The sequence below is a fragment of the Triticum dicoccoides genome, chromosome 6A (assembly GCF_002162155.2).
Source record: "Triticum dicoccoides isolate Atlit2015 ecotype Zavitan chromosome 6A, WEW_v2.0, whole genome shotgun sequence".
Lineage (NCBI taxonomy): Eukaryota > Viridiplantae > Streptophyta > Magnoliopsida > Poales > Poaceae > Triticum > Triticum dicoccoides.
Genome location: NC_041390.1, coordinates 350,007,672 through 350,021,054, shown reverse-complemented (window position 1 = coordinate 350,021,054; position 13,383 = coordinate 350,007,672). Strand labels below are relative to the sequence as shown.

The following is a 13,383-nucleotide window of genomic DNA, read 5'->3' as shown; positions in this document are numbered from 1 at the left end:
GTATTATCCGGAAATCGTAATACACGTGTGAATACTTAGACCACACAATGTCCCTGGTAAGCCTCTAGTTGACCAGCTCGTTGTGATCAACAGATAGTCATGGTTTCCTGACTATGGACATTGGATGTCATTGATAACGGGATCACATCATTAGGAGAATGATGTGATGGACAAGACCCAATTCTAAGCATAGCATAAAAGATCGTGTAGTTCGTTTTGCTAGAGCTTTGCAAGTGTCAAGTATCTCTTCCTTCGACCATGAGATCGTGTAACTCCCGGATACCGTAAGAATACCTTGGGTGTACCAAACGTCACAACGTAACTGGGTGACTATAAAGGTACATTACAGGTATCTCCGAAAGTAGCTGTTGGGTTGACACGGATCGAGACTGGGATTTGTCACTCCGTATGACGGAGAGGTATCTCTGGGCCCACTCGGTAATGCATCATCATATTGAGCTCAATGTGACCAAGGTGTTGGACACGGGATCATGCATTACGGTACGAGTAAAGTGACTTGCCGGTAACGAGACTGAACAAGGTATTGGGATACCGACGATCGAGTCTCGGGCAAGTAACGTACCGACTGACAAAGGGAATTGCATACAGGGTTTGATCGAATCCTCGACATAGTGGTTCATCCGATGACAACATCGAGGAGCATGTGGGAGCCATCATGGGTATCCAGATCCCGCTGATGGTTATTGACTGAGAGAGTCTCGGTCATGTCTGCATGTCTCCCGAACCCGTAGGGTCTACACACTTAAGGTTCAGTTACGCTAGGGTTATAGGGATATGTATATGCAGTAACCCGAATGTTGTTCGGAGTCCCGGATGAGATCCCGGACGTCACGAGGAGTTCCGGAATGGTCCGGAGGTAAAGATTTATATATGGGAAGTCCTGTTTCGGGCATCGGGACAAGTTTCGGGGTTATCGGTATTGTACCGGGACCACCGGAAGGGTCCCGGGGGTCCACCGGGTGGGTCCACCTGTCCCGGGGGGCCACATGGGCTGTAGGGGGGTGCGCCTTGGCCTAATGGGCCAAGGGCACCAGCCCCACATAGGCCCATGCGCCTAGGGTTTAAGGGGGCAAGAGTCCTAGGAGGGTAAGGCACCTCCTAGGTGCCTTGGGGGGGGGACCCCCCTTGGCCGCCGCACCCCCTAGGAGATTGGATCTCCTAGGGCCGGCCACCCCCCCTTGGCACCCCTATATATAGTGGGGGAGAGGAGGGACTTCATACCTGAACGCCCTGGCCTTTGGTTGCCTCCTTCTCCCTCCCCAACACCTCCTCCACCTCCATAGTGCTTAGCGAAGCTCTGCCGGAGTACTGCAGCTCCATCAACACCACGCCGTCGTGCTGCTGCTGGTGCCATCTCCCTCAACCTCTCCTCCCTTCCTTGCTGGATCAAGAAGGAGGAGACGTGGCTGTTCCGTACGTGTGTTGAACGCGGAGGTGCCGTCCGTTTGGCGCTGGTCATCGGTGATTTGGATCACGTCGAGTACGACTACATCATCACCTTGCAAGCTTCCGCACGCGATCTACAAGTGGTATGTAGATGCAAACTCTCTCCCTAGACTCGTTGCTTAGATGAACTCATAGATGGATCTTGGTGAAACCGTAGGAAAAATTTTAATTTTCTGCAACGTTCCCCAACAACTATAACATCACATGTCCCAATGCAATATAAGTCTATAACTTAATAAATGAACCTTTACATGACACTACACTTATGTTACTACCCACTATGAAGGTAGTAACATAGTCTAGGAATATGTATATGTTACTAGTATATGTTACTCTCTATTGTGGCTAGTCTTAGTGAAACGTATGCATGCTTTTTCCATATATATGATTGAGGTTAACCCTTATCATGTGCAATGGGCCACCCCTTTCGCACTCATAATTAAGGCGAGGGTTTGTCAGCAAAAGGGGGTTTAAACCATTTACATAGGGCTTGAGTGCACTAGTGGAGGAACCAAAAATATACTTATTTAAAAAAAATCATCATGTATTAAACAAATCCTTATATGTTCATGTATTTTGAGAAAGTTCTCGTGAGCTTTGAAGATCTTTGTGTGTTTTTAAATAAGAAAATAATAGAAAACAAAAGAAAAAAGAAGCAAAAATGGGGAAAAGGGAGAAAGGAAAAAAGACCGAGCCACTGAAAAAAAAGAAAAAAAAGTGTTTGAATTCAATATTAAACACAGTTCATTCTATAATAAAAACTGTGTATCGCATATGAAAAAAATGTTCATGAAAAATGTTTATGGTGCATTTATTCATTGTTTACTTAAAAATGTTCATGTTACTAAAATAGCGCTCAAGCATCTAAATAACTGTTCACGCACTTTTCATAAATCTTGGTTTATTTTGGAGAAGTGTTCGCACATTTCTTAGAAATGTTTGTGGATTTCAAACAGAAAAAAATAAAAGAAAGTTAACAGGAAATATGTTCGTCTATTTTTAAAAGAGTTCGCGCTTAGGCATGAGCGTCCCTGCAGGTGAAGGCCGGCCCAGTTGGATTCCTCAGACAGAAGTAACAAAACACCCCCGAGACACCGTTCAAAGCACTCGCTGTTTGTAACACACTGAAATATGAATCAAGCACGGGTAATCAACCAACCATGAGCTCAAACTAACAAGAACAATAAAACTAATTCATGCAGGACCTAGGGCCAAGCACGATTGCTACACTACAACTATATATACCTCTTTCACTCCTCACCTCACTCTCATGATACAAATTATTACTACCTCCCTTCGGAATTACCTGTCGCTGAAATGAGTGTATCTAAGACGCGTTTCAGTGTGTAGATTTACTCACTTCAGCGACAGTTAATTCTGAACAGAGGGAGCACAAGCCATGAACTTAACCTGCAATAGAACAGATATAAAAGCTCTTGAGGGAAAACGCGCTCAGAATTTACAGCAGAGAAGCCCCTTCCTCCAGCCTCGGCGCCGCCTGGTGCGCCTCCGCTCTCCTTTCGCCATCCTAACCGGGCTGCTGATCCAGTCCTTCTGCAGTCTGTTCCACAAGTGCAACACAACAGAGGCATGAGATAAATGTTGCATTTCTATCAAACAAAAGAAAAATGATAAATGTTGCATGGTTCATGCCTTCAAGATTTATTTTGAAACACAAATGAAGATCAGCTAGTAAAAGTTTTCAAGATTCTTTTCGAACAAAAATGAAACATAACCAGTAAGTACTATAATATTTCTCCCAGATAAAATGACCGTTATATTTTCAGAAAGTACTTGCTGTGATCTGACCAGAAACTTACACTGGAAATGCAAAGGACCGGGTGCTGGTCGTGCTACTATCTGACCGGATGGAGATATTGCCAGAATAAGCAAGATGGCCAGAGTTTGACACTGGAGCAGACATAATACTAGGACTAAAACCCGGTTCAAAGAGGGGGTAACCGTTTCCAGTTCGAGATGGCGCTTTTGCACTATCAGGTGCATTCTGTTCGCAGACATTATCATGTTGTGCCAGCACAGGACTCCTACTAACCGCGTCATCATTAGTTCCTTCATCTATCTGGCTGGAACCATGTATATCGGCGGTACCGCCAGTCTCATGTTTTTCACTATTCTCCCCATTTGCTCCATTGGGCTCTACATTTTCAGCTGATGAAGTTGTAGCTGCTTCTGTTTCATGCATCTTGTTGGTTATTGTTTCACCCGTAATACTTCCATTCTGATCATTGATCTTCGCAAACGATCGGATCTCTGAACCTAGAGAACTCAGAGCATTAACCCTAGGTTCAGTTATTTTGACTTCAGCACTAATAGTATCAGTCTTCTCGGAAGTGCAGATAGGTCCAGTCGAAGCAGCATCTGCGATTGCTGATGTAGAGCATTCTGGTTTACATGTATCCTCTAGGAACCCATGACCAACAAAAGGATTATAGTGATCAATTAGGTTCTGTCCTCTCGCATCAAATGATGCCGCTGCATCACATTCTTCAGAGGTTGTTACTGAGCAATCATCAATGTTGTTCTTACTTGATACAATATCATTAACAATACTACAGGTTATGGATGCAATAGCTTCGACTCCATGACCCACATTTGCGGAAACCTGAAATTATAACAAAACCGTGTTTCTCAGTTTAACATCGTGAAGTTTTGGGGAAAAAAATTACTACCCTAAAGTGTGTTGATGCATTTATAGCTGATTATTCTTTCCTCAAGAACACCACTATATTTTGTATGATGTTTTTTTTTACAATGCATCTATGCCATGATCATAGTGATGACAAGAAAAAAACAATTCTAAGTACTTGTGAGCTGTAACTCTGGACCAGTGGTGTACCTGCCTGACTGCTTCTCCATGGAAAGATGGCATATGATTTTTACTGGTTTCAGAGCTTATTGCACCTTTATGCAGGGACTCTTCTGCACTTTCGAGTCTAAGTAATTCTTCCAGACTTATTTTCTTCTCACTGAGATCACCAAAATTAGTGGCTTTACTCCTGCCTTCAGGATCATGTTTTTCACAAGAAGAATATCGTTTCTCATTGTTACTATCAGGAGCAAAATGAACAGGTTGAACTGCTTCTGGTCTCGGTTTGTGGAAAGATTTTGCAGCACAATCTTTTTCTATGTACGTCGGAGCACCATTTGCGTGTATCATTTGACAATCAAAATTTGGAGATGACTTTTCATCTACTACTTTATCTTCTGAAATCTTCCGAGGAAGAGGTTGTCCGTCATCAATGCAGACATCTTTGACAAAATTACCACCATAATCAAAAGAAGCAACACTGTCTGGCAATTTGATCTCCACGATGTCCTTTTCATAAGAAGGATCCTCCTGCTCTACATGTCCAGCTATGTCTACCATATCTTGTGATGGATTTTTGTCCTCAACCATTTATTCTGTGAAATGCTCAGTCCTGCAAACTATTTCACAAGAAATACTATAACCATGTGCTTGATGTCATCTAGCATCACAAATTCACCAAGACAGTCACAAGGTAACAAATCAACATGTTGTCAACAAATGTCAAGCTAGTGTTGTAGTATTATCATGACGCCGGTCTCCATCTTTAACCAAGTTATCATATGATGTACTTGGTAGAATCAAGTACTCTACCAGCTCTAGGGCGTAGGTGGTAAGGGAAGGATGGAGGGGGACGTGGCGAGGAACGGGCGCGCCGGCGGCAGGGCGCCGTCGCGAGCTAGGAGAAGGGTGGCGGCGGTTAGGGCTGTTGGCGGCTAGGGTTTCCGGCTCCTCAGGGAGCCGGGCAATAGGAGATAATATTCTTCTTATTGCCTGATCTGAAAAGAGTCTTACAACTTATATTTATAACCTAGATAACTTGCACACGAATTAACCTAAGATAACTTGTGGGCTAAGATTGCCCGATGGGCCTTCCATATGACAGGCCGGACATAACACTTCTCCCCGCCTGCACAAACAGCTCGTCCTCGAGCTGTAAGGTGGGGAAGCGCTTGCTTGAACTCCTCGAGGTAATCAACCAGCGTCAAACACCTTCTCGACATCTAGGGCGGCCAGGTCGGCAGCGACGGCGTCCTCCGGAATGTAGTCTGCCACCTCCAGGTAGAAGAGTCGTGGGCAGGCGTGGCCGGGCTTGTAGGGTTCGTCGCAGTTGAAGCACAACCCTTGGCGGCGACGCTCGAGTATCTCAGCTGGGGTGAGCCAGCGGAACGGGCGCCCCGCGGTCGCGGCGAGGGGTGCCGCAGAAGCCTGCACAGGCCGACCCTGCGCGGAATCCGGTCCGGGTAGCGACCCAGCAGTCTGAGACGGTGATTCCTGCTGGATGGCCACCGCGCGGCGCTCGAACACGCGGGCGTAATGCATGGCCGACTGGAGATCCTGGGGTCCCCGAAGTTCCACGTCCACGCGGATATGGTCCGGCAGACCGCCCACAAATAACTCGGCGCGCTAAGTTGCGGAGACGCCCGGCGCGTGGCACGCCAGGGCCTGGAAGCGGTCGGCGTAGTCCTGCACCGTGGATGTGAAAGGTAACCGGCCGAGGGCCGCCAGTCGGCTCCCGCGGATAGGAGGCCCGAACCGGAGGAGACAGAGCTCCCGGAAGCGCTCCCATGGTGGCCTGCCGCCCTCGTCCTGCTCGAGGGCGTAGTACCAGGTCTGCGCCGCGCCTCGGAGATGATAGGACGCGAGCCAGGTACGATCCGAAGCGAGCGTCCGCTGCCCTCGAAAGAACTGCTCGCACTGGTTGAGCCAGTTGAGGGGGTCCTCCGTGCCCTCGTAAGTGGCGAAGTCCAGTTTGGCGAATCGAGGGGGTGTTGGCCCGCCGTGCCCGGGGGCGGCCGCAGTCACCGCCAGCGTGTATGCTGGGTCGGGAAGCGCTGGGGCGTAGTTCGCCGAGCTGGAGGGGTGATCAAACCGCAGAGAGGGCGTCGGGTGTTCCAGCGCCGTGGAGTAGACCGGGCCCGGAGACGAGCCGGTCGCCCAAGCGGGGATCAGCGATGGTGACGGTGGAAACTGCACCTGGTGCAGGGGCCGACCCGTAGCCCTAGGCGCGGGTGGTGGTAATGTCAATGGCGGTGGCGCCTGGTAGATCTGCTGCACCGGCGCCTGCGGCGTGGGGGCCGACGGTGACGCCGGAAGAAGCTGCTGGGTCTGGCCCCCCAGCGGCGCGGTGGAGGCCGGCCATGCTGGCCACGGCTGTCCCGCAGCCGAGTAGTGCGGCAGCAGCAGCGGCGGCTAGGACGCCCCTCCGTAGGGCGCCTGGAAGGCCGGGGCGGGCCACTGTAGCGGCGGCGGCCCGTAGGCGGTGGTGCTCGGTGGCGGGGGCTGGTTCCCGGCGAGGTAGAGGGTAATACCCCTGACCGCCTGGACAAGCTCCCACAGGGTGCCCGACATCTCCTCGGGCGAGAGGAGCGGAGGCGGGTCCGCCGTGATGGTGATGGGCGCGGTGGTGATGGTGGTGCCGGATGCGATCTCCGCCATCGCGGTGGCAGTGGCCGGCGGCAGCGAGAGCGGGGTGGAGGTGGATGGTAGCGGCGGTGATGGAGATTGTGACATGATCGGCCTGGTGTCTCTGGATACCAAATTGGTAGAATCAAGTACTCTACCAGGTCTAGGGCGTAGGTGGTAAGGGAAGGATGGAGGGGGACGTGGCGAGGAACGGGCGCGCCGGCGGCAGGGCGCCGTCGCGATCTAGGAGAAGGGTGGCGGCGGTTAGGGCTGTTGGCGGCTAGGGTTTCCGGCTCCTCAGGGAGCCGGGCAATAGGAGATAATATTCTTCTTATTGCCTGATCTGAAAAGAGTCTTACAACTTATATTTATAACCTAGATAACTTGCACACGAATTAACCTAAGATAACTTGTGGGCTAAGATTGCCCGATGGGCCTTCCATATGACAGGCCGGACATAACAGTACTCCCTCTGTAAACTAATATAAGAGCATTTAGATCACTAAAATAATGATCTAAACACTCTTATATTAGTTTACGGAGGGAGTATTATAATACAGAATTAAGCAATGATTTCCATTATAAAATGATCTTTTCGGCCAACCCTAACAACAAAGTGTAAACTGAAACTGATGGGGATCTTTTGCAGTTTTGCTTCTTTTTCACTTTGGTTGCTGCGTCCCTTTAATCAGGCGCAAGCATTGAATATTCTTGTTGTGACTCTGAACTACCATCGTCCTAAATGCTCGATGACTCCGATAGAGGCGCTTCTTTCTACATTATGGAAAAAGTGGCTGGTGGTACATTAGCATGACCAAGACGCATCGGGCATGCCAGATTATTGGAAGCAAAGGTCCCAAGTTCAAGGTCCATTTGGACAGGTAGAGCTGCAAGGCTGCAACTGAGACTGATTGCGACCTGACCTGAATACATCATGGCACCTTTTCTGACTATCAAGGGGAACATGTCAACTTCAGTTCCCACAAGTTGCTGAAGGAACATATATTCATTTATTTCTGGTAGGGATGTGCATCCCAAATATCTCTCATGCTTACTCAGAGTCTCATTTGACAAATATTATGTTAAAGTTGTCAGAGTTCATAAAACCAGGTTAATTGTCGATATTGGTTTGTATCTAAATTAGTTGCTGGCTATGTACATATTCTAAGCACTAAGCGGACATCCACCTGAACTTTCAAATGGTAGTTGGCTAGTCCAGGTACACGCACTGAGTCTAACAAGAAGAAAGAGTATTCTCCCCATCATAAATTAAGCAACGAGATATAATTGGAGAGCAAAACTCCTCGTATACTTGATCCAAACCCAAACCGTTCATCGAAATAGAAGTTTACCTAGCTTCATGGTCCGCAGCCCTCGGCCAAGCCACACCGAGCCGCCGATTCAGAGAGAGCAGAGTTGTGTGTCTCCTGGAAATTGTGGCACAGAACTATATATATGAGTTAATATGAGCATGGCTTATTCCTGCCACTGTTTATACTAGCCAAAAGGGCAAAACTGCACTTGGTGTATATTCAAACAGCACAGGCGCCACATTATTTGCATGAACCAACAGTAGTACAAACCGCAAGCAAACTGAAGAAGCGTGCACCATAAGCATCCAAAAGTCAAAACTCAGACCCAATCTCACCAAACGCCAGAGATGGTCTCGATATGCTACTGGCCTAGACACGGTACCACAACCGTACAATCTGGTACAACCTACTGCTACTAAGACCTAAAAGAATTGCAATCTTTTTTTCAGGCGATAAAAGAATCGAACTTGTTCTCACATGAGAAGCATGAGAAGCAGAGAGGAGATATACGCGTAGTACCGAATCAACGGGAAGCTGTTGTCCAAGAACGGCAAGAACACTCTCTCAGAAGAGTAAGAGAAAGAAGAACCGGCGTCCGGCAAGAACGCGATGCGCGTCCGGATAGCGTACCGGGGATTGGGATTGGAGTTGGAGAGCCGTGCGCCGATTCCGCCGTAACGGGTACAAAAGTTGAAGAAGCAGGGAGAAGCTGTAGTGCGTTTAATGGACTTAACTGCATGCAGCAGAAGTTGTTGTACTACTGTCGATAGGTAAGCGTGCCCCCAACAGCAGTAACTACGGTACAGGCAAGCAGGCAGAGAACAAGAACTCACCCGCAAATACTAGAAAACCACAAGAAAGAAGAAGAAGAAGAAGAAGAAGAAGAAGAAGGAGAAGAAGAAGAAGAAGAAGAAGGAGGTGAAGAAGAAGAAGAAGAGTTTGTCTAATTGCCATGTGTTTGCCATCCTGTAGCGAAGTCGTGCTTCCTAGTTCTTCTCTGTCCTAGCTAGGTCAGATCAGTAGGGTTTTTCTCTGCTGAGTTGAGGTCGGCACAAGGAGCAAACCGCCGGGGCATGGCGAGGAAGGGAAATTCATCTAAAAATCAACAAAAACCAAGAACTCCCACATAGGAAACCAGGCGAAACAATCACGCGAAGGGAGAAGAAATGAGGGGAGGGGACTCACGTTCTGTTGGGGTTCAACTCCGGAAATCTGCTGGGCGTTCCCCTTTTTTTTTCAAGAGCGAAAGGATCGCCGCGCGAGAGGCGGCCAGGCTTGCGAGAACACGGCGAGGATGGGGAGGCCAACGAACAAGAGTTTTCTTTTCTTTTCCTTTTGAGGTTAACAAGAGAATTTTGGAATTACTTGATGAAGAGGTGTGACGAGTCCGCGGAGCTGTGCATTAAATTCTGATGCTCTCTCTCTATCTCTCTACATATCCAGCCTCTTAGGCTGGTCATAATGGGGAGTAACTTATACTAGTGTCATGTATATGGCACTAGTCTAACTTATTACCTTCTTAGTGCAAAATAACATAATAGCAGTGTTGTAGATGACTTCATTTTTAGCTTGTATACTCATTTTATATTAGGAAGCGCTATGTTACAGTAACATATTATGTTACTACTTCTCATTAGGGATGAAAATGAAGTAGAAACTTTCCGTTTTTTTTAGGAAAAATGGAAACAGAGAGGAAATATGAAAACGGAAATGGAAATTTGCAAAACGGAAGTGGAAATGGAATTTTTTTATGCGGAAACGGAAACAAAAATGGAACTGTGTTTTTCGGTGGAATATGCATGGAAATGAAATTTTCCGTTTCCGTGAATATGGAATTTCTGTTTTTACTATAGACCTATAGCTGCTTTGTAGCCCAACCACTAAAGAGAACACAATGACACAATTAGTAGAATGCATGTAAGGCCCAACTTCTATTACCATACATGTACTCAACTTGACCCTATACGCAATTGTTCGGTACTACTACAATACTACGCTAAGTTGCTAACATAATGATATTATTTTGTAGCCATGTTAACAACTCATTAAATTTGTTTGTTTTTGTGTGCATTTCTCTATGATTCAAGGGGTTTTTAAGTTCCGATCAATGCCTATTTCTGTTTCCGTATCCGCATTGTATTCGCTCCGTGTCCGTTTTCGGTAGTATCTGTTTCCGTATTCATTTTCGGGGATTCTGTATTCGTTTCCGCTTCTGCAAAAAAATATGAAAACAAATATGATAGCACTCAGTAACGTCCGTTTCCGCTCCGTTTTCATCCCTAATTCTCATTAACTACTTGCCACATAAGCAAAAATTTCTTGAAGTATGCTATGTTACTCGTTAAGTTACTCCCACTATAACCAGCCTTAATGAATGTTCAGGAAACAGGTCACTGAGTTGATTAAAGGACATGCTTTATTTTCTTTTTTGCGAAATGATTAAAGGACAGGTTGATGAGGAATATCTGAAAGTTGTCCAGAATTATTGTTTAGTGATATGTGTGTCAGGACTCCGATCCAAAGTCACACTATCTAGCATGTAACACCTCATATCACTTTGTGGCCTCACGCATGGTATCCTCACGGATGCCATCTTACCTGGTCCGAGACCGTTTGTGCCTTTTGGCTCACGTATATAATAGTGTCGCTAGCATCCATATGACAGAGAATCCGAGCCGACATGACTAGTCGTAAACCCAAGGTGGCACTAACTTACAGGGACATGCATACATGACCCAGCAACGAACTTGTCGGTTATCAACGTATGAACCCAAGTCGTAGCAAGCTACAAGGATTTAAAGGAACAACGCGTGACATTTCCCCGAAGGGACAGACACAGGAACGATGGACACATGCTGGCCAGACTGAGTGTTCCGGAGTAGTAGCAATCTACCATGACTCAGTGGAAGCACTAGGAGACATTTCCTCATAAGAGAGGCTACCAAGAATAAACAACTACGTTGTCGGAACCCACACATACCAAGCATTTCAAATCATACACACAATATGCTCGATATGTGCAAATACAACACGGCATCACAACAAAACTCTACGACTCAAAGTATTTATTTAGAAGGATCCGGAGAGTCATACATAGTAACAATTACAAACATGGGTGTGATGACCCATCATTCAAGTTATACAAGCAATAAGCACATGCGGAAGCTTAACTTGTCTGAGTACAGACAACATCAAATGAAAAAGGTTGAGAAATCTGACTATCTACAAGACCCTACCGAGAGCACAAGATCGTATCTGAGGTAACAAGCTAAATGTCGAAGCCACGCGGAACTACTAGTGAGACTGAAGTCTCTCTACAAAAATATAAATTAAGCAAATGTGAGTACAAATGTACCCAACAAGACTTACATCAGAACTAGCTACATATGCATCAGTATCAATAAAGGGGGTGGTAGGGTTTAACTGCAGCAAGCCAACTTGACTCAGTGGCTGTCTTGAACTACGTCTGCAAGTAACTCTTTTGGGGTAGCGCACACGAGTCCACAAATTCACCAAATCAATACACCTATATGGATCCGCTCCCTTCTCCCTACGAGAAGGCCATCCATAGCACTCACGCTTATCTTGCGCATTTTAGAGTATCCACTTTCACTTGTTTATGAACTATATAAGCAATCAAGTAGTCCATTACCGCGGACGCGACTATTCGAATAGATGATGTTAACCCTACAGGGATGTACTTCTTCACACATGTTTCCACCACTTAGCATCTGCACACGACATGTGCTCGGTAGACTTCAAGCGAAAGCCGACGTGGGTGTAGACCACGACCTGACTAACCACACAAGTCCCTAGTCTAGGTTTATCGCCTATTCAGGTTCTATTCGCAGGGAGTCCGGCCGAGGTTTCCACTACGGCCTCGAACGATGTGTGCAGAGTTCCCGGGCCACCAAATGGGCGACTCGGTACACCGGGCCACGTGCCTACCGCATCACAGCCCACCCCTCGGGTCAGCGCTGCGCATGGCCTCCAGCATACTACAAACACCAGAAACTACTTACAACTCTTGGACAGAGGACAAGAGGGGTTAATAAGTTGAGAGGGGTCATATTTCAGGGCCTAATACGTGGTAGTAGCTGATTTTAAATCACACATACAGATCTCAGTTCCTAAGGTCGATTTCAATGAAACAACCCACCATGTACTCGTACATGGCCTCTCATTGATACCTTTATCAAATCATGTTCACACACTTAGCTCTCAACAGTAGGACATGTTCACACACCTCTAATTCATCCCCCGATGAATCAGACCTGACTCAACTCTAAGAAGTAGCAGGCATGACAAACAAGCATGAATGAGTAGGGACATCAGGGCTCAAACACTTCCTACTCATGCTATTGGATTTCATCTATTTACTGTGGCAATGACAGGTCATGCAGAGGAAAGGGGTTCAACTACCGTAGCATGTAACAGATGAATCGTTGTTGCCGTAATGCAGTAAAAGAGAGCAGGAGCGAGAGAGTGGGATTGTATCAGAATGAACAATGAGGGGGGTTGCTTGCTTGGCACTTTTGAAGATAGCATAGTTCTTCATTGGTGTCATCGATCTCATCGTCGGAACCACGTCTACTGAGAGAGGACAAATACCGACAACAGAGAAGAAACACAATCAATGCAATGCAACAATATGATGCATGAATATGACATGGCAATATGCTGTGATTTGAGCTAATGCAAATTGCTACCATGTTAGTTGAAGTTCATTTGAATCAAAGATTCAAATTCAAACTTCAAAAGAAGCATTTAAAATGCCCTTTTTTGATTTGACCTGATGAGTAGGTAAAGTTGTTCAAACATGCCTGGAAATGGCGTAAACAGATTATTTGGATTTTTCTGATCATTTTTCATATATAAATTATTTCATTTGGAGTTACGGTTGAATTTCTATAATTTTAGAAGTTTAGGAAAATTTCTGAATATAAATATTTAAATCTCAGAATAGTTACTGCGTCAGCATGACGTCGGTAAGTCAATAGGGCGGTCCTGGTCAAACCTGACCAGTGGGACCCACTGGTCTGTGACCCAGTGCTGTCTAGAGTCACAGACATGTGGGGTCTGGTCAACGACCACATCAGCATAGTCAAACTGACACGTGGGCCCACTATAGTTAGATTAAACTTAATCTTA

General features: G+C 46.4%; 1 protein-coding gene across 4 annotated transcripts; it reads right to left on the bottom strand.

Moving 5' to 3' along the window:
- Positions 1-2,536: 2,536 nt before the first annotated feature.
- Positions 2,537-9,604, bottom strand: LOC119316894. 4 transcript variants are annotated; one of them, XM_037591279.1, is made up of 5 exons: positions 9,418-9,604; positions 8,272-8,346; positions 4,325-4,907; positions 3,288-4,090; positions 2,537-3,028 (listed from the first exon to the last, which is right to left on the bottom strand). In XM_037591279.1, the coding sequence occupies exons 3-5, from the start codon at positions 4,883-4,885 to the stop codon at positions 2,920-2,922; spliced, it is 1,473 nt and encodes a 490-aa protein (XP_037447176.1). In that variant the 5' UTR covers positions 4,886-4,907; positions 8,272-8,346; positions 9,418-9,604; the 3' UTR covers positions 2,537-2,919. The 4 variants fall into 4 exon arrangements, with proteins under 4 accessions (XP_037447176.1, XP_037447174.1, XP_037447173.1 ...); XM_037591277.1 differs by having other exon boundaries at positions 4,325-4,914; positions 8,272-8,366; positions 9,418-9,603; XM_037591276.1 differs by having other exon boundaries at positions 4,325-4,914; positions 9,418-9,603.
- Between the last annotated feature and the right edge of the window lie 3,779 nt (positions 9,605-13,383).

Coding starts and splice junctions, on each gene's coding strand:
- LOC119316894 (XM_037591279.1), bottom strand. CDS start 4,885: ATGGTTGAGGACAAAAATCCATCACAAGATATGGTAGACATAGCTGGA. Junction 4,091..4,324: donor ATGGAGAAGCAGTCAGGCAG/GTACACCACTGG, acceptor TTATAATTTCAG/GTTTCCGCAAATGTGGGTCA. Junction 3,029..3,287: donor CGGTCCTTTGCATTTCCAGT/GTAAGTTTCTGG, acceptor CTTGTGGAACAG/ACTGCAGAAGGACTGGATCA.